We start from the raw sequence: 20,056 nt of genomic DNA, 5'->3' as shown, positions 1-20,056 counted from the left end.
TTTTTTTTTTTTTTTAATATTTTGAACTGTTTATATATGAATAGCTCAAATATTGCAACATTTAATTTACAAAGAACATGCATTTCCTTCACTGTACATGTTTTGGTTGTTATTTGGAAGAATTGCTAAATAAATGGATAGATGCTGAACAGAAAGCAGCCACCAAAATTTAGTATTATGTCACTGGTTTAAATTTATCTGGTGACAAGTTTTTCAGCTGTACGCAACATTTAAAACAAAACTATATAAATTAAATATAAATTACTGTATTTCTTAAAGAGTTAAAGAAACCAGAGATCATTTTGTGTGAGTTGTTGCCCTCTAGCGGCTGTTGCATACTAAAGCAAGGTTGTCGTAAATAATTTTCAACCTTACTGCGTAATTAAGTTACTGATATAAAACAGTGTTTCAGTTTTAAGTTCATTATCCTCAAACCATTTAGAAAGGCTTTTTTCAACTCTTATCCACTGAATTATGGATAAAATTGAAAAAGTGTTATTCCTCTTTAAACCTAGCCTAGGAGTGTCATGGAACATTAATAACTGCATCAATTGTACATCATCTCTTTGGACCTCTAGTTATTCACAAATTGCTGTTTGTAGTTTTTACATAATCCTGAGGTGATGGCATATTCTGATCTGTTCAGTTACTGCAGGTCATGGACAGATTGTGTCATGAGGTCCTCATGGACATTTCATTCTCCTCAGCAGCGATGGACAACAGGATGAATTTGGGAGTGTTCTCAAACAGAGCTGCTCTGTTTTGAGTTTGACCTTTCTTCACCCAATGGCCGTAGATTTTAAAGGCACAGGCGTCAATCATCTTCCTCAGTGGTTTGATGGCGTAAGGGTCGCTGCGGATCACTTCCTTAGTGACAGGCTTGGCCCGGCGATAGTTGAGGTAGATGCGCATAGTGGCCCGTATGGTCAGGCAGATGACCTGTGAAATCACAAAGAACTGTAAATAAATTTACATAATGTAAAACTTTGGGCAAACTTCAGTATTTGTAGAAATATAAGTGAGGTGAGTTTTGCCTCAGATAGGATTTTAGAAATGACTGACAGGTCACTGTAGCTTCTAATATTGCCTTTATAGGTCTTTCCCCATAAACTGTTCTTGGAGTTGGAAATAACTGCCCAGCAGCATTTAAAAAAGTCTGACTTTCCTTCTTTCAGTTTGGTTTTGGTCAGTAACCTTTAGGTTCATTAACCTTTTCTAAAATTATGCACAATAGGTTATATTATTGGAGAATAGAAATAAAAGAAAACATACTATAATAATAAAAAAGTGCAGGGATATTGCACAAAAACGTGCTTGTTTTTTTTTGCACTTTCCTAATTTAAATTTTAAGAAATGTCGGGTGGCAGACAGTTCCAAATTCAAGACCTTCCTACCTTGAACTTCCTGTAAGGACTGAAGTGGCGGACCTCTGCCACCTCATACTGCTGGAAGAAGGCATGGTTCAAGGCGTCAGATGCTGTGTAGCGTCTATATGGGTCCACCACCAATAACCTGGAAATCTGTGAGAACACTGTGTTACAGCTGCTCCTTTCAGCCTAATTACAGACCTTTCTATGCTTCCAAACAAAGTGCCACATCAGCAAGTTATTGCTGATTCAGAATTATTCAGAACTGTGTGTTCAGCCACTGGGGCGTACCAGGTCTTTCACAGTGTCCGAGCGGTCATCCCACTCCGGAGAGCTAAAGTCGTATTTCCCAGCCAGGATCATTCGCAGCATCAGCATCTGCTTTCTGTGCCAGAATGGAGGAGATCCAGCTAACAGAGTGTACATAATCACCCCAGAGCTCCAGCTAAAAGAGGAGAGACAGAAATGACACTCAGCCCAGCAAACAGCTACAGAACCTCTAAAAAAGTAATAGTTCATCCCAAAATGTAGACAAGAGTTTAAAGAGAAATAGTCCAATTAGCCCATTAATAGGGAAATGATCTACTGAAGTTCTGAATTAATCCTAGAAGTCTGCACTAAGTTTGTCTTGGTTTAGCAAAGTGTTCTTGAAAGGCTGTAACATATCAATACAACCTTAAGTCACAGATCACCTTGACAGCAGTGGATAAGCTGTGTACTGTCATGCTGTTCTATTAAATCTAGCATTATGTTTGTAGATCTTTAGATTACTTCAAATGTAATACTTTAAGGCCTCATACACTTACAGATCAACAGCAGGCCCATATCCTGCATGTTTGGAATCCATGGAGCACTCAATGATCTCAGGAGCTAGGTATCCTGGGGTCCCACATACCTCTGAGGACACACAAAGGTGTGATAACATTAAAAAAAATAAACCTTACTCTCTCACACAATAAAACTGTATACCTTTTTCTAACCTAGTCCGAAATCTCCCTTGTTGTGAAATGTCTGAGCTTGCTGAGATGTTACAAAAACATACTCACCATTCATCATCTGTCCTGGCTCTATCTGCACAGAGAAGCCAAAGTCTGTCAGCTTAATGTTCATATCATCATCCAGCAGGATGTTCTCTGGCTTTAGATCCCTGTGGACTATGTTTTGGGAATGAAGGAACTGCACCACCTCCAGAAGAGCACGCATGATCTTACTGTGAACAACAAACAAGTTCAATTAAGGAGGGGAAAACCTAAAAGGAGATCTCCATAATATCTGTGTTTTCTCCATGATTATAATAAGATCAAATATGTACAAATATTCCTCTGGTTCATTATCACTTCCTTGGTTAGAGCTGACCTTTAACTACTCTGTAAAATTAGACTGCATTGTTGACTTGTAATGTAAAGACTACAGGCCTGTGACTTCCTCTAAATTATCACAGTGATTTAAAGCACTAGCACATGACGACAACAGGTGGTGAGATGAGAACTCAATAAAATGTCATTAGTATGGTTCACTGAAGGACAGGCACAGTGGTTTCATGTGATTGCTACTGTAGAGAAATGTACCAAGTCAGTTTTCTATTGTAATCCCCATTTTCAATTCTGCAGTAAGGATAAATATCACACAGTTAAAAAACTGACAGCAAATAAACCTATAGTACTTGTGTTGCAGACATCATTATATCTAGGTACTAACATCATTCTTTTTTAGAAGTCTGTAAGTTTCTCTACAGTTCCACATTTCACATAATTTCACATAATCATATATTGATTGTTAATGGGCCAATCATTGACTTATGCAAAAACAGAAAAATGTATTGAAATGCCTCTTTGTTTCAATGTAAAAAGCACTTTATTTAGCTTATATGGGTGAACATTGCATTGAGATATCTGACCGTGTCTCTTTCTCACTCAGAGTCACTTTCTCTGTGAGGTAATCAAACAGTTCTCCTTTCTTCATCCTATTAAAGAGGAACAGAATGTACACCATCAATGTGGGGAAAAGGAGTAACGCAGAGACTATGTGAGCTAAGTGATTTTCAATCTGACTTTGTGGTGCCACTCGCTTAATTTGAAGAACACATGGAAGTCATGCGAAGCTGTGAGTACACTGGAGGAGAGAATGAGAGAACCTCTTCTAAAATGTGTAACGGGAGCTGCGCTATTTGTGGCTAAGTACAAGTGATAGTCATGGATACCATGTCCCCCTGGGGGGTGTGAGGGAGCAGGAGGAGGCAAAGGGGGAAGATGTTGTGGGCATGTTTGTTTGCAAATGAAAGCTATTGGTTCTCTTTGGCATCAGGTTTGAGTATGGCCTTAGTATGAATAGCTATGCTCATTAGTATGCGTAATGCTGCCCACTGACACAATGCATGGGAATACCAAAACACGTAATGAACCAAATCAAGAATCTAACAGAGATTCTTAAACTTTTATATTAAGCTCGGTGCACGTTTGCCCAATTTTAAGCAACAAACACCAATGTTTGTAATGCTTCCATTATATTCTGGAGCATACCGTTCTACAATAAGAGCAGTGTGAATAAGTGTGAGAGAGGTGTGAAGCTTGTGTTTGGGTTTGTTGATGACTTAAGTGAATGAAACTGAATGAATGGACTTGCCACGCATACTCAAAGAGAAAACAGATACTCACAGGTCGAAGACTAAAAAGAAGAAGGCCTTTGACTCAAAGCAGTCTTTCAGTTGAACTATGAGGAAACAAACCCAGAAAACCTTCAGTGCAGAGCCCAGGGTCATTAATAGTGATTCCTTGTATGCTTTTTAAATGTAAAATATATATATATATATATTTATATTAATCAATATTTATATATCAATATATATATATATTAAATTTACAGTACAATTTATTAATTGCTCAGAAGATGAGTTATCTTAAAGTATACATAGATGTTTTTGTCCATCTTCCGACTTTAAGAAGACATCTCAACACTATAACTCTGAAAGGATGTGCAGCTGTTTTATGGGTGGCACGGTGGACAGCAGGTAGTGTCACTGTGACACAGCTCCAGGGACCTGGAGCTGCGGATTCGAGTCTGTGAGGAGTTAAGTGTGTTCTCCCCGTGTCCTTGTGGGTTTCCTCCGGGTGCTCCGGTTTCCTCCCACAGTTCGAAAACACACGTTGGTAGGTGGATTGGTGACTCAAAAGTGTCCGTAGGTGTGAATGTGTGTGTGAATGAATGAACGATATTTTATTATATTTAGTCATACGTAGTTTTTGAAATATAAGCAATGTACCTAATGACTGATATAAATGGAAATAATGTTTCCAGCCTTAACGTTCAGCATGGGTGGACTGTATTTTAATATTATCATGTTTTACATATCTAGAGGAAATACTGACAGACTGTAGTGAGCCTGATTCTATTGATCTGTTTGCCACTGTGTTGGTCAGAGAAGCAGAGAAGGTCATACTTATGTTCTTTTGTCCGGAGACTTTTTGGAGAATGTCTATCTCCTTTACTGTTGCCTCCTGAATCTCTTGTATCTGGAGAGGGGTCATTTTGTCAGAGGGTGTGATGTCTATAATCTTCACAGCATACTCCTGGCCAGTTCGCTTGTCCACACAGCGACGAACCACACTGCTCACCCCTCTGACCCGAAAGATAAACAGTAGATCCAATGAGAAAATGCTTGAATTTTTTTTCAACTTAAAAGAGGAATCACTCATTTTCATTGATAAAAAATGACAAAGAAAATTATGAAAGTGAAATACATTATTATTATGAAATACAGTTGGCAGTCATGTTTAAAATGAGTTTAATATTAGTATGGGTAGAATTTACAGACTCTCTGACATATCCATGTCACTAGGTGTCAGTATAATGACTGATTTACTCTACATAAATATTTACCTTCCAAGGATCTCCTTGGGTTCATATTTGTTGTAGAACTCTTGTCCACCCACCCAGTCTGGAGGGGTCTCATCCTCTTTAGTCATTCTGAAATCTCAGAAAGGCTGAACTGGAGCTCTAATATGATAAACACATACAGTTCACATTAGGAAAATCAACTGTAATACAGTCAACAGAACAAATCACAGGATCATGCTATACTTTAATACAACATAGTGGCATAACTATTGGTTTATAATTGTTCATTAAGGCTGTGGTACATTAAGGAGTAAGGGATGCGTGTGTCACCATTAAGACTTTGGGCCTCTGGTTCCTGCCATTGTCGTTTTTGTTTTATAGGGTATCATAGTACTAATCCACCAGGCATTTTCAGATTATAAATTTGAAGTCACCTGAAAATATAAACTTAATCTAATCTGTTCTTAAAGGGGATTTTTTTTCATTTAGACGCTTGGTTCCTAGTACAACCACTGTGAACTATCCTAAATCAGCTGTGGTTCATTTCCCATCAAACCTCTGTGAAAGGCTTTGTTTACATGATAGCCATTTACTTATATTTGATATATTAAAACATTATAATAAGTTGGTGGAATCCCCCTTTAACTAAAACTAGAATTAATTACTTAAATATACAAACAACTTACCTACATTTACTGGTACTTCCGCAAGTCTCTCAGTTCTTAAAGAGCTTGTGTGATCTCTGTGGTGTAGAGCTAAAGTGGAGGTCTGCTGAGGCTTTCAGTGCTGTCCCATTCTTTGTTGTCACGGTAACAGAAAATGGGCTCCAAAACAAGCAAAAAAGAGAGATCCTTCTCTGTTGTTCCTTCACACAGCCTTTCAGTGCTGTACAGTTTCACAACTGGGGTTGAGGAGTGTTGGCTATAAATAAGCTGGCAAAGTTATTTAAGTAAGGGCGGCCTTCAGGGGCTCAGGCAAGCGTTACATTCAGTCCCAGAGACTGAATGGGAATAACGAATGGTGTGAACTTTTCTTATGTTAACTGTGTTGGTTTTCTAAATGATGGCACTTTATTACAATTATAATTAACTACTTTAAGGTGTACCTGTTTCATTGTGAATATACTGATGTATAATCTACACAAAAAGCTTGGAATTAAAAGTAACGCTCTGGTTACCATACAGAGTGTCAGATGTCAGCGTATTTCTTTGGAGCCATGGAGATTTGTGGAGCCGTGGTGTTTGTGATCCAAAGCTAATTATCCAACATCTGTATTTTTCTGATATTCTCATGGCTGAATGCCATTAAATCCTCACAGAAATGTTCAACCTCTAGTCTAAAGTTTTTCCAAAATAATAAAAGCTGTTGCTACAGAAAAATGGGGACAAATCACCAATTCATATTCTTAATTTTAGAAGAAATGTTGGATGTGGAAGAAATGTTTGCTGTATAATGTAATATGAGCCTGCACACATGCATTATAATTATGTCTGGTGTTGTTGGGTTATGAGGGTTTATCACGTTGTGCCTGACCTTGTGTCATAAATGTGTCTCATGGTAACAGTTTAAATCATGGCAGTGATAGTATCTCAGTGAGAAACAATTGAAAGGTTGAAAGGTGTCACCCTGAGGGACTGAGTGACGTCCTTTTGTGATGTCACATCTGCTGAGCTTTGCGAACACGTGCTTTATCTGAGCATTGGAGGACTGGAAGAACAAGCTTGTCAGCATTTAACTGAGTTTCCTCCTTCTCAAGGGGAGTCTTATTTGTTTGTATTGTATTATTTGGCCTCTTTGGCTTGTACAGAGCAATGGAGGCTTTTGAGTCTTCTTCTCTCTCTAAAAGCAGCCAAGATACATTGGCCATTTTCAAAAATCTGCTCCAAACGTCTCTTCCTATGGAGCAGATCCACCTGCAGCTGACCAGTGAAGATGATCCAGACCCACATTCATGTCATGTTTCCCTGGAGGAAGAAGCAGACTTCCTGGAAAATGGCAATGACAGTCCAGAACTCTCCACTTTGGAAGAAGATCAGGAACAGCTGGAAGAGACCAAGGATCATACGACAGATCTACCTGGAATGGAGAGACTGACCCTGGACTCTGGCCCAGAGTCAGTTTTGAATAAGCCTGTCCAGCCATTCATAGATGAAACCTTGCCAGACCTCCTTAGGAATGGAAGCCCCCTTCGTAGACGAGTGTCCAGCCCTGTGTCCAGCACGGTGAGTCACGTGTAAAATGAATCAGATTTCAGTGTTGAGTTGGTGGGTAAAGAGCCAAATTACCTTAATGTGTTGACTTGTAAAGCTCAGTCATTAGTACCTGGAAACTGCAGGTTCAAATAAGGAGTTTTGTGAATAAAGACAAGATCATACACCTTATTATTGTTTGTTAAGGTGTTTGGAAATGGCAGACATATGTTCTGAAAGACATAATTATCTTATAATTATACAGGTACAAACAAGTCAGAAATTAAATCTACAAAGGACTTGGCCAAGGCATCACACTTTTCTTTACAAATTCTCCAGGGAAAGACGCAATAATAAGCCATCATATTTTAAAGTGAAGTCACGTCAAGCTGGGTAATAAGGGCAGGAATTCATGGTCCTTGTCTCTGTCCTGATACAACTACAATATTCACAGTTAATCATTTGTTTTATAAGAACAGCCAATAAATTTTTATATCAGTTTTAAATTTAGTTTCGACTTGATTGCTTTAATGTGGGAAATATAATCTCAGTCTGGTTAAACCTATACAGTTCAGCAGACAAATTATGCTTAGACTCTCATTTCTCTCTTGACGTCCTCAAATTTCGGGTGGAAGAACAAGATTCCATTAATGGAATCTGGAATCGCAAGGTGTCTGGTGACATACGTGTAACATACCTTCTGGGCTGACAACGTTTATTAATAACGGAGACGTTGGCTGAGAATGAAATGTCTTCATAATCCCTCATTAGTATTGTGCTATATAAAGAGGCACTATTGAGTTCACTAAGTAGTGCTAAAAACACAAGTGAATTTAGACACTTCCACTGCCCGTTGCTTAGTAACAAGGATACACACAATACATTTTGGTTCACATTCAGCTCATATAATGTAATACAACGTTTACTATAAATTATGGGTTCATTATGGGAGCTAGCACTGTAATACTGTCGAAATCATTCTCAAATTCAACTTCATGATTTGAACACTCAGAGGAAAATGGCAAATGTATATACACCACAGTGCCCTAAAATGTAAATAAAGAGCATTTGCTTCAGGGAAGGAACAGGATCCCCCAGTATTTTGGAAAATCCATGTAAAGATTTCAGCTGTTTCTTTCTGGACATAAACAAAGGCTAGAGACAGACATGAGTAATTTGGACTTTATTACTATGCATGTGAACACACTGAGAAACACTCCTGAACTGAAAAAAGGACAAAATCCAGAGGCAAAAATAGAGAGAAACAAAGTGAGAATTCTCTAATTGTGACGACAAAATAGAAGAAAACATTCAGCTGAAGCAAAACTTGGCTGAATTTTACATAAATAGAGTCCTAATGATACCATTACAGAGAGCTCCTGCTCAAAACACAGCCCTGTTTTACCTAAATATAAAGTGCATAATTCATAAATAATTAATTGACTTCTCTTCACATTTGTATTTCTTTCAAAACATTTAATTCCATTACCCAACAATTTTGTATGTTCTCAGAAACCACTAATTGTGTTTAAAACATTTGATCTAGGCCTAGTTATTTGTTTCGTGTCTGTAATTATTAGAAATTATTTTAGAATATTTATTCCAGAATAGAGGAAAAAAACAAGGGTGCACATGATTCTGTGATAAGACTCATAGATGGTACTTTGAGGTTTTGGTTTGGTAATGGATGGTATTTATTCTCAAAAGTTTGAGAACCATTTAAACCATAATAAAAACTGATTTAAAAAGTCTTAGATTATTTCCTATAATAAATATGTGCTCTTAAAAATTGTAACAAGTAATGCCATATATTACAAAGAAATGTATGAATCCCTATCCCAATTTCTCTTGTGCTCTGTGTAGTTGAAGCAGGTGCGCAGGGAGGTGGAGTTGTCTCGGCGCAGGAGTCTTAGGCTGAAGGCTCAGGTGGATAAACTACAAGAGCAGAGTCAGGATGGACTTGCCTGGGGTCAGCAGAGAGAACGAGTGAGTTTTATACTGATTTACCTATCCACTCAGCCAATGTATTCCCATACTATGCACTACACACCCTCACTCAAGCAACCCAGCTAGGGGTGATCAAATGCCAGCTAGTGTCCAGGCATAGCACTGCCACCCCATGGGTCTCCTCTCCATATCCATGGCTTCTTTGAGGTCCAACGTGTAATAGGCCCTGCAGAGGGACTGGCCTGTGAAAGGGCCTCACCACTCATTTCTTAGGCACTGCTCTACCAGCTCAGTGAACTTTGCCCTCTTGTTCTCCGTGTTAGCCTTGTTTATGTGCTCCTCCAAGGGAATATCTGGCCTTGTTGACAGTCTGGCTTTTGAACAGTTTCTCAGAATGTGCTCAAGGATTCCTATTTTCAGGTACAGATGGCAATCTCGTGAGAACGAGTTGGATGGGCTTGCTAGAAGATCATAGACAGCAGATTTACATTTTTTAATTCTATGGTGCTCAGCTCAACCATCCTGTTGTCTCCTGCTTCCTCGATGGATACATGCAAGCACCTTGTCTTGGATTAGTGCCCTCCTGTCCTTGCCTTGTGCCTTGCAATAGCAAGAAACCCTACTGCAGCCCAGAGCCCTCTCTCAAGACACTGCCCACCAGTCTTCTGTGCCTTAGCTGGTACACAGTGACATTCATTGCCTCTACTACCTTCCACTTTTAACCTGTCCTGACCTCAGCACCAGCCCAAGAGACTGGACTCCTGGCACTGCAGCACCTCACTAGTGCAAGTTGCCATGAATTCATTCTGCATTTAAGCTGTTGATGGGAGTCTCAGCTTGATATAAAAGAGTGACGCTGCTTAGAGTCCAAATAATCCAAGCGATTTCTGTAGGAAGCTGCTCACTCTCCTATTAAAGCCCTCAACTGTGAAACTGGCTTGTAACTAACTCATTCACCACAAGGGGTGCTATTTTTCACACGTTTAGGAACTGCTCCACTTTTCCACAGGCGTGCACTTCGGTGCTTTGCATCAACACACTTCAAACAAATCAAATCAATGGCTCTTAAAGGAGAATGTGGTTCTGTATCGATGGTATAAAGGGGTGTCACTAAAGGTACAAACAGTGTAAATATACCTTTAAAGGTAAAACAGTGTTTACAAGTCCAGTTGTGTTCCCTAAAGCTACATTAAATTCTTTTCTCCAGAGGAAGAGGTGAATATTTGTAAGATTTCATTATAGAACTTATTTTTAAAAAATTAAATAAATAAAATAAAACATAAGTCCTGGAGGTGAAATGTAGTGTATGAAATTAACACAATTTTAAAACTACAATTATAATAGAATAAGGTACAATTATATTCCCTAATTAAAGGTACACATATGTACCCTTGAGGGTAATATGACAAATGTTCTGACAGTGAAGCTTAACATTGTAACAATAGAAGGGCCTGGGAAATCATCACTTTATTTAACAGCTTTGTAATAAAGATATTATTATAATATGTAGGTTTTTAGGTAATTATTTTTATTTTATGTTAAATTTTTGATTTTATTTTTTTCCTGGCAGCTGCATTGGTCTGCAGAACATGTCATACATGGAGAGTGCAGGTTACAGCATATCTGTTTTGATATATATATTTTTTCCTACTTAATTTTCTGACCTCTCAAATATTTGATTCAATTATATTATAATTACTTAATGAGCCATGAACACTCTCACAATCTAAAACCTTTTAAAAAATCTGTGCCATTGAATCATAGCATTTACACAAAGGCCTCAAGAAAATTTACAGTTTTCCTCATTATCTTCAATACTCTGCAGGTAACTGAGGATATTCAGTCTGTTGTAAAACTGCTGCTGCCTCTAACTGACCTGGACCTGACCACTGAACAACACTCTCAGAAAAGTCCTCTGGACATTGCCCTGCAACAGCTGCAGCTTGTGGCCCGTACGCTTGCTCTAAACCACACGGCTCATGTGAGTTTCTGTACACAGAATGAACACATCAGCTTACCTTGGTCAAAACTTTTTGTACTTCCACTCCTTTTGGCTTGCTTTGGGTTAAACCATTTGAGCTGAACTGGGATCAGACTAATCTTAGTTTAATCTATTAAACCTTCTTCCACAGAGAGAGACCAAAGATGGGATATCAGAAAATGATGGAGCCATATTACAGCAAGCTCTACGAGACAGAGACGATGCTCTTGCAAAGTGAGTGCCTGGCTTATTTGGTCAGTAAATATATCACATATCAGATAAACTGCCAGCACTGTGTGATGTGATTTTGCTGAAATATTAAAATACACTATGGCTATGGTGTTTTGTCATTGAAACATTAAAGGAGTCAGGTACTGATGTTGGATGATTAGTTCTGAAACACAAACAGCACTCCTACTCACCCAAGAGCTATTGGATGGTGCTCCATCACTCCATAAAGCACAGGCCAGTGCTGGGGGCAGTTTTTACTCCTTTACCCAGCCAGTACCTGGCATTGTTAAACATAGCCTCATGTGTGGCTGCCCTACACACATTGCCCTTTGACTTGCAATGCTTTTCAGTGGAGATCATACATCTGTTTGTTCTCCATTGTACATTTTCCTCCACAATGAATTCAACAATTTTAATGGGTGTCTACTAATGTCTGGAAATATACTAGAATTAAAATTTCAATTGTGACATAAATGTTTGTGACAGGAAAAAAGCGATGGAGACCGAGCTCCTGAAAAGCAAGACTGAGCTGATGCTGCTGAACAATCAGCTGCTGGAGGCTGTTCAGCGGAGACTAGAGATGGCCATCGAGCTGGAGGCCTGGAAGGTGAGCTTAAATTCTTTCCTCCATAGATTCCAAAGCCTGAAACAAATGTAACTTCCCTTTGTTTGAAACCAGATTTTACACTGAAAAAGCAACATTATTCATTCTGTTTGGTATTTGCATACATTTAGCAACATAAACTTGCTCCACAAGTATCTGTTTTTTCATGGATGGTTTAATATAATTAAAAATATATTAATAAATGAATGCTGTCTAGGGTTGATTTATGTTTATCGAGGTGTTAAACCCAACAACAAGGAATAATGCAAAGCTATATGTGAGGAATGTATAGCAGCTGGTAGGACTAGATGCATCTCTACAGGACTTCAGAACCAGGAGCCAGAAAAGCCATATGGACCGTGTTCAGCTTCCAACACCATTCTGTAGGCCTCAGACGCTTTTCTTAAATGTGTTATTTGGCTAATTTGAACTGGAAGATAATCTAAACTCCCTTTTTGTGCATCATTCTCTTTGGGAATGTGGTCAGTTTATATCTTGTGCTATCCAGATCCAGGTAACGCTCAACCATAACATAGCTGATGCTGTTACTGCATGTGTTCCTGACAGGATGACATGCATGCCATAATTCAGCACCAGCTGCAGACTCAGCAGCAGGCAGAACAGGCTCAGAAGAAGCCCAAAGGGTTCAGTGCTCTGAGACGCTCCAAACAGTCCAGTCCATCACAGTCTCCAGACACCAGCAGAGCATCTACTTCTGTTTCCCAGTCTCCCAACACACCAGTGGCCCAGCGCTGGAAGGAACGACTGCGACGAGGACGCCCCAGTCAGCAAACACTCAGTTCCACTGAGCAATCAGCCAACAACCGTTTCGTTGAGCCTCAGTCTCCAAGAAGCGTTAGCAGAGAGGACAATTTTCAAACAGTCTCTCTGGACTGAAATAATTTTTAGTTTGGATTTTTGGTGTGTGCAATTAATATCTACAAATGTTAATACAAATTTCTTAGTAGCTGGGGTTTGATTGGACTAGCTCAGACAGAAGAAGCAAATATTATCCCATTAATAACTGAATCTAGCGCTCACAATCAACAGTCAAATTGTTCTGCTAGAGGTATGCTTGGAATCCCTATTTACTAGAGATTCAGTTAAAATGCTGTGCTCTGCATGCATTCTTATTATCAAATTAGGTCTTTGCAAAGAATGACAGAATTAAATACCATAAGATTGTCTGTTGACATTTGAATATTTTGAAAGGGAAATTTTGATAACGTTGGTAGGTGGATTGGCCAATCAAAAGTGCCCGTAGGTGCGAGTGTGTGTGTTGGACTATTGATGGACTATTTTTATCTTAAATATTTTTTGCCAACGTTTGCAAAGAAATGTTACCAGAATTCTTCTTTTGCCAAATGTAATATACAAAGTCTTTTGAAAACATTTTTTCTTTTATTGTATGTGGGTACAGACCAATCCCTAATGAAGTATAAATACCATTCAACCATGCTTAAATTAAGGTAGAAATTAAGGGAGACCCTGAATGATCTGAAAACATGGACATTTATTAAGTTGGACACATGTACAGAGAAACCATCTGGCATGCATTGTGAATACAACCACACAACCTGATTTTATGAGATAACACTTCAAACACATGTAACCTTAACAGATACACTTAGAGCCATTGAGAGGAGCACTGGTGTGTGTTTACAGCTTGGCCCCAAGTATTGCTGTTTGCAACAACAGTATTTGTGCAATCACATTCTGCTTAATGGCTAAACTGGTCTGATTTTATACATACGTATTAACAACCCGAAAGCCACTGAAACCAAGTGATGTTTAAATTCAAAGGTCCTTAAAATTAGACAAAATTAAACTGATCCTACAACGGAACATCAGCTTACATTCTGTTTTTGCTACACTCCATCACAAGCAAAAGAACCTCCACTAGTATTGTGCAAAGATATTAGAATGTACTTTACATTTTAGTGAATATAAATACGCTGTAAATTACTGAGGGAGACTATATACCAAATACTCTTTTTCAACTACGAATTGACACTAGTATATTTGATTATTCAATAACGACAAATATCTGCAACAAAAAACTCAATTCAATTAGTCAACTAGATCAACTGAATAGCCCTGTCCTTGACAATGCATTAAAAGCTATAACATAATACTGGGATGTTTTTCTGAGAACTGCCGTGTGTAAGATTTCACATATTTATGTACTATACAGTCTATTAATTTTGTCAAATTCTAAGCAAAATGGCATAACAAAAACCCATTTCACACAGTTGTTCAGTTTAAAAGGAACACTAGGTAAGATTTGGTATTTTGTTCCTAAGCTCCCCCTACAGTTGCAGAGTGTAATTCACTTTTACAGCACTGTTCTGAAATCAAGGGGAAGGAGGAGGGAGTGGGGTGGTTTCCTAAACTCCTTTAAAAGTTATATAGTGCAGTTTCTGTAGTGCGGTGCCTGGAGCAGCAGAAATAAAGGCTCTATACTCTATTACTGGTCAGTGAAGCATCACAATGATTGTAATTTTAAGGGAAAAATACTACCCAGTGTTCCTTTTATTGACATGTATCATATACTTTAGATTTCGGAATGAAAATGCATGATGAGATAAAATCTAACTGTGAAAAGACACAGATACATTCCATAAAATCTTCTTTGTGAAGTAGTCCACAGACTAATATTGCAAGGCAAACCATCCTGTCTCCAAGACACCATGAAGACCATAAAAAGCTCTTTATACCTTTCTGACAAAATTATCTGGCAATACACAATGCAGCTGCATCATTTTAAAAGTAAACTTTAGCTGAGATTAAGAAAGATATTTTTGGAAATATACATATTCACATGTGCATTTACACACAATCCATCCTCACAGACACAACAAGGATCACTATATATAGGACTATATCTACCACGGCATATTCGTGTTCTACTATATACAGTTCTTATGCAAGTAGACAGCTCTTGAAATGGTTAAAACACTTGCATTGCAACTCTGCAGCATTTTTCATAATCCTAAACACATACATTTATCATTATGACATTAGTCATAAAATATAAATATTTTTATAATAGTAGTATCCAATAGCAATAATTAATGAATATGTTCAATTTAGAAATATAAAATACCAGTCAGTCACAAAATACAGACAGACATAACCACAGTTAACAAAGGTGGCCACATAAGAGACAGGGCTATTGAACCTGATGAGTTTAATACCTGGCAGCATAGCTCTTAGCATATAAGGTATTACAGTTATATAAGTTAGTTTTGGTTAAACATTAACCACAACACAACTACATGCCTTCAAAATAAATATCTAAAAACAAACAGAAAAACACACAACTGACACAAACCCCTTTAAAACTAACAACAACATGGGATATAATCAATATATATGTACGATATATTTATAATAGTTAAACTATGAATAAATAACAGCTGAAATCACTGGCAAAAAATCCCTTGATCCCTTGAAAGGCTACATCTAAACATCTGTAGATATCTACTCAGGAGAACCATGAATGCTTCCAAGAGTAATTATTATGGAACCGTTTTTCTATCAAAGTGGTATGGTCTTACTGATCTCATACAATAAACTTGTATAAGACAATGTGAAGTATATATATAAGCTTAAGAACAGTGCCAAAAAGCCAGGCCCACATTGCATAGGCATCTTTGGACTTCTTATGGAAATAGAGAAAGAATGTCTATTTGAGAATGCTTATAGGCAAGTGTGCATCTCTATAGACACCAAGGAAGGGTGGTCTAGGTCAAAATCATCACAAATGATTCTGTAATTCATTGCTTTCTGAGGGCAAAGCATACAATCCACAAATACAGAATGCCATTAGAATGTATTTAGACTTATTAGACAGTTGAAGAGTGAAATTAAACTATTCAGTCTGATGCAACATTGAGACAGTGCATACCAATGATTTGAAAATAAATTAGCACACCATTGTAACTAAAAACAACCATAAAAGGTTAAATTGTGCATTAGAAGGTCAAGGACAAGGCCTACGTTTAAAAACAAAATCCCTAGGTTAGTTTGGTCCATGCCTTCAGAACTACCCACTGTCCACATAGCACTAAGCCCACCTGTATGAGTTAGCTCAAAGACTAGGACTGCAGGAAGGTGATAACAGAGCTGATGAAATCCAGTGGTTTGTCAGCGTGTATCCAGTGACTGGCATCAGGGATATACTGGATATCTGCATTTGGAAAGAGCCTCTGAATTTCAGGGTAATCCTCAGAGCTAGAAGGAAAAAATGACAGAAAATGCAATTAGAAATCACACAAGTATAGTACCTAGTTCTTTCAATTACATTACGTTAATAAAAATAAAGAAATAAAAGAACAACAGACTTATCATTTATAGTCACTGAACTCACTTATACACATCATAACAATTTGGATAAATGGATAATGTGTGAATTTGAGATTCCTGGTTTCAGTAGCGCTGTTATTACCTGATGTAAGCTGAGCTACTACCACCTAGGAAGAGGGTGGGTCCATCGTATGTGGCGTTAAACTCAGGGAAACCCATGAGGTCTTCCAGGTGATTTGCTATGGCTTCTAAATTTACCCTCCAGGCATAATGTCCATTTTGCTCCACCAGATTAGTAAGTAGGAACTGCCGGACTGAATGCTCCTGTGTGAGAGCCAAATAAAGCCATATTAAATGAATGTCTTGCAATTAACAATTTCCCGGAACGCTAACCCACACAGATGTTAAATCTGCCCTATGATTATAGGTTAAGAGGCTTTTACACATAAAAATAGTTTTTTTTAAGTTTGGGCCAAGTATAATGAACTCACACAACGAAAGAAGGCACACACAGCTTATCTTACCATAATCCTATCCCCACATTTAAAAAATGAGCAGAATTAACTACCATGCAGATATGCAACAACAGGTTATATTCCATACATTACTGAACATGCAAGTGCTTACTTTAACATATTTTCTGAGCTGATCTTCTGCCAGTCTGCGTGCTGTAGAGCGTGGGATGTCAGTGGCTATTTTCACCTCCTTCATAGCTTCAATATAGGCACGGAAATTGGTGCGGACTGATGTTGGTGCAGGACTGATGTCTACCACAATAAGACGCTCAACCAAACTAGGCTGCCAATTACACAGCACAGTAAGTACTGAATACCAACAAAAACCCAAGGTCTCAATATATTAAACTGAACAAAAACACACTAAAGAATTGACATGACAATACCTGTGACAAAGCTGTAGACATAGCAACTTTTCCCCCCATACTATGCCCAATCAGGACACACTTTCCAATGTGCAGCTGACTAAGCAAATGCTTCAGATCGTTGGTCATTGCTTCATACGTCAGAACTGGATTGTGTATGCTCTTTCCATGGTTACGAGCATCTACTGTCAGCACCTGACTAGACAAAGTACAGTTAGGACACTAGCACAGATACACTCTGACCTCTAGAGCGATGACATAGAATTAAAACCACACAATTATATATTTATAAAGCTCTAAAAATATTTAACTACAATGTTTCATACCAATATGTGGTTAGTTTTTGGGCTGCAGTGTCATAAGTCATGCAGGTGTTACAGGCCTTTCCAAGCTCCATTTGCTAGAGTTTACATTTATGCCCTTACAAATTGTAGACTAGGGTTAAATTGTATAACTATTCATTATTGTAACAATCCATGTTACAGTTTAGGTCTTTTCCATCATACTACACACATCACTGTTTCATCCCCACTAAGAGTTCATGGTTAAAAAACTCAAGGATGTTACACTTCTGATAACACAAAATTACAAAGATAAACAAATAGGTTGTGAAGTTGTATATAAATCTCCCATACCTTCCGGCCTGTCCTCTGTACCAGAGACTTAGCTATAGAGTGAAAGTTTGATTTGCTCCCAAATAAACCATGTAGAAAGACAAGTGGCGTGCTGTCCCCTTTCCCATCAAACACGTCATATGTCAGGTTTACAGGGCTGGAAGAGAACAAACTATCTGATGATTAAACGTATAAGAACACAAACAAATCAACATGTTTTCACACTTGAAACTAGTCTAAACTGATACAGACCTGACAAAGTATTAAACTAAATTACAGCTAATGTAAACAAGTGTAACGCTTTTCAATAATGGTAAGGAATTCTTTATTAGTGGTTAGTAATTAAGTCATAAGCACCTTTGTATTAGTACGAGAAAATATTTTTATTTAGATATAGATCATTCAATATCTATTATTCTCTTATTAACTTATTTGTATTTTTATTCGTGGTTGTTCAGGGAATACAGTCTTGCATTGCACAAACTGCATGCATTATTACAATTTATATACTCATTATCTAATTTAAGGGGATATCTCTTGTTGAAAAAACCTGCAAAATAAATGTAATTATTTCATCACACAGTAAAAAAAATTTTATTTTCAGGTTATGAACATTTTGCTGTTCGGAGACACGCATTCTTTATTTTAATCCTAAATTGTCGAGTTTCACATCGACACCAGGATATCCAATTACATTATCGCACATCGTATTTTTGTCCATGTCGTGCACCCCAAGTCATCATTGTCCCTGGATGACATTCATAGATTGGATCAGCATTTAACCCGTGGAGAAAACTTGCTGGAACCCATCTGGGATTCCTATTTAAGCCCTACGTGGGTGTGTTGGATGGGATGATGTTATCCTTATTTACATTAGGTTGCAAGGTGCAAAGATATCAATTTATATAAAGGTACAATTATAAGGCCATGTACCTCTAAAAACTGCCCTTGCCTTTTAAAAACAATATAAACAGTAAAAAGACTAAACACTCAAATGTCACACTAACTGTATTCCATGGATAGCTGATTAAAATTTACATTCAAGTCTAAAGAGTTAGGACTGGACCCTGAGAAACGTTAGCGGGGAGTTTAGTACAGTGGAATTTTCCGTTCCAACTTCGGTGATACGGCAGTTAGCTATACCTCCTGCATTTAAGGTGGAACGAAAAATCGAGTGAGAAGCTAACGTGAGCTTACTTGTAGTAAAACAGCCAACAACATTTGAGAACAAAAAAGGACAGTCCTCGTATTAATGCCCACCCCCAAACACACATACCTGGAAACAGAGCTGTCACACCGAGCAGAGTCCAATCGAGACATTCCTCCGCTACAGAAACACTGAGCTCCCGCCACAGAGAGCCAGTGCTGCTGCTGCTGCCTCCTTAACACCCGGCACAGCACGCTCATTATATATTTTATTTATATTAAAAATAAATAATAATATCACTTAATATCGTCTAACACCCGCTCTACCTCAGCCTCTCCGCACAGTTCATCTGAGAGCACACTTTCAGAGGTCGTGCTCAGTGGACGACGCTAACGACGTTCAGCTGTACCCTACGTAATGGCGTCACACGTACAAACAACTTTTAGATTCAAAATAGTTCAGTGTCGACTCTTATACCAATTCCAAAAATGATCTGAATCACAAACGAATCTCTAATAACTTGGTACACTTATTAGCTCGAGGGTTTACCTATGCAGTCGTTGAACAAACTATTAAATATTAGCTGACGGTAAGTTAGACGAATACTCTACACTTATTTGAGATTCAGCCTGAACGTTTGAGACTCGAAGGGAGAGATCTCATTTGAAAAATATCTTGACACATCATTCATTTTCTGTAACCGCTTTTCGAATTCAGGGTCACGGTGGGTCCAGAGTCTACCTGGAATCATTGGGCGCGAGGCGGGAACACACCCTGGAGGGGGCGCCAGTCCTTCACAGGGTGACACACACACACACATTCACTCACACCTACGGACACTTTTGAGTCACCAATCCACCTACCAACGTGTGTTTTTGGACTGTGGGAGGAAACCCATGCAGACAGGGGGAGAACATACCAAACTCGTCACGGACAGTCACCCGGAGCGGGAAT

The 20,056-nt window shown here is 38.3% G+C and overlaps 3 protein-coding genes across 4 annotated transcripts; 1 reads left to right on the top strand and 2 right to left on the bottom strand.

Moving 5' to 3' along the window:
* Positions 1–104: 104 nt before the first annotated feature.
* On the bottom strand, positions 105–5,991 carry phkg1b (phosphorylase kinase, gamma 1b (muscle)). Of its 2 annotated transcripts, none has more exons than XM_066645700.1 (10): positions 5,892–5,991; positions 5,244–5,360; positions 4,804–4,982; positions 4,022–4,076; positions 3,265–3,330; positions 2,414–2,577; positions 2,174–2,264; positions 1,659–1,812; positions 1,395–1,520; positions 105–939 (listed from the first exon to the last, which is right to left on the bottom strand). In XM_066645700.1, the coding sequence occupies exons 2-10, from the start codon at positions 5,327–5,329 to the stop codon at positions 673–675; spliced, it is 1,188 nt and encodes a 395-aa protein (XP_066501797.1). In that variant the 5' UTR covers positions 5,330–5,360; positions 5,892–5,991; the 3' UTR covers positions 105–672. The 2 variants fall into 2 exon arrangements, with proteins under 2 accessions (XP_066501797.1, XP_066501796.1); XM_066645699.1 differs by having other exon boundaries at positions 5,888–5,985.
* A 995-nt stretch (positions 5,992–6,986) lies between these two features.
* On the top strand, positions 6,987–13,060 carry bicdl2l (bicaudal-D-related protein 2-like). The gene is made up of 6 exons (XM_066646564.1): positions 6,987–7,423; positions 9,254–9,376; positions 11,163–11,318; positions 11,470–11,552; positions 12,036–12,156; positions 12,721–13,060. The coding sequence occupies exons 1-6, from the start codon at positions 7,013–7,015 to the stop codon at positions 13,048–13,050; spliced, it is 1,224 nt and encodes a 407-aa protein (XP_066502661.1). The 5' UTR covers positions 6,987–7,012; the 3' UTR covers positions 13,051–13,060.
* Positions 13,061–13,811: 751 nt separating this feature from the next.
* On the bottom strand, positions 13,812–19,500 carry abhd11 (abhydrolase domain containing 11). Its single transcript, XM_066646565.1, has 6 exons — positions 19,232–19,500; positions 17,977–18,112; positions 17,363–17,536; positions 17,089–17,259; positions 16,604–16,785; positions 13,812–16,389 (listed from the first exon to the last, which is right to left on the bottom strand). The coding sequence occupies exons 1-6, from the start codon at positions 19,360–19,362 to the stop codon at positions 16,254–16,256; spliced, it is 930 nt and encodes a 309-aa protein (XP_066502662.1). The 5' UTR covers positions 19,363–19,500; the 3' UTR covers positions 13,812–16,253.
* Between the last annotated feature and the right edge of the window lie 556 nt (positions 19,501–20,056).

The sequence above is a fragment of the Hoplias malabaricus genome, chromosome 15 (genome assembly GCF_029633855.1).
Source record: "Hoplias malabaricus isolate fHopMal1 chromosome 15, fHopMal1.hap1, whole genome shotgun sequence".
NCBI classification, from domain to species: domain Eukaryota; kingdom Metazoa; phylum Chordata; class Actinopteri; order Characiformes; family Erythrinidae; genus Hoplias; species Hoplias malabaricus.
This window is presented reverse-complemented; position numbering and strand designations above follow the sequence as displayed.

Bases quoted from the DNA above. Each gene is read 5' to 3' on its own strand.
- bicdl2l (XM_066646564.1), top strand. From the start codon at position 7,013: ATGGAGGCTTTTGAGTCTTCTTCTCTCTCTAAAAGCAGCCAAGATACA. The intron at 11,553-12,035 runs GTGAGTGCCTGG...TGTTTGTGACAG, and splicing joins AGAGACGATGCTCTTGCAAA to GAAAAAAGCGATGGAGACCG. The intron at 12,157-12,720 runs GTGAGCTTAAAT...TGTTCCTGACAG, and splicing joins TCGAGCTGGAGGCCTGGAAG to GATGACATGCATGCCATAAT.
- abhd11 (XM_066646565.1), bottom strand. From the start codon at position 19,362: ATGAGCGTGCTGTGCCGGGTGTTAAGGAGGCAGCAGCAGCAGCACTGG. The intron at 17,537-17,976 runs GTATGGGAGATT...TTGTCTAGTCAG, and splicing joins TACAGAGGACAGGCCGGAAG to GTGCTGACAGTAGATGCTCG. The intron at 17,260-17,362 runs GTATTGTCATGT...TGTAATTGGCAG, and splicing joins TGTCTACAGCTTTGTCACAG to CCTAGTTTGGTTGAGCGTCT.
- phkg1b (XM_066645700.1), bottom strand. From the start codon at position 5,329: ATGACTAAAGAGGATGAGACCCCTCCAGACTGGGTGGGTGGACAAGAG. The intron at 2,578-3,264 runs GTCAGATATCTC...TGTTGTTCACAG, and splicing joins CTGAGTGAGAAAGAGACACG to TAAGATCATGCGTGCTCTTC. The intron at 1,813-2,173 runs GTAAGTGTATGA...CTCCTCTTTTAG, and splicing joins TATGGGCCTGCTGTTGATCT to CTGGAGCTCTGGGGTGATTA.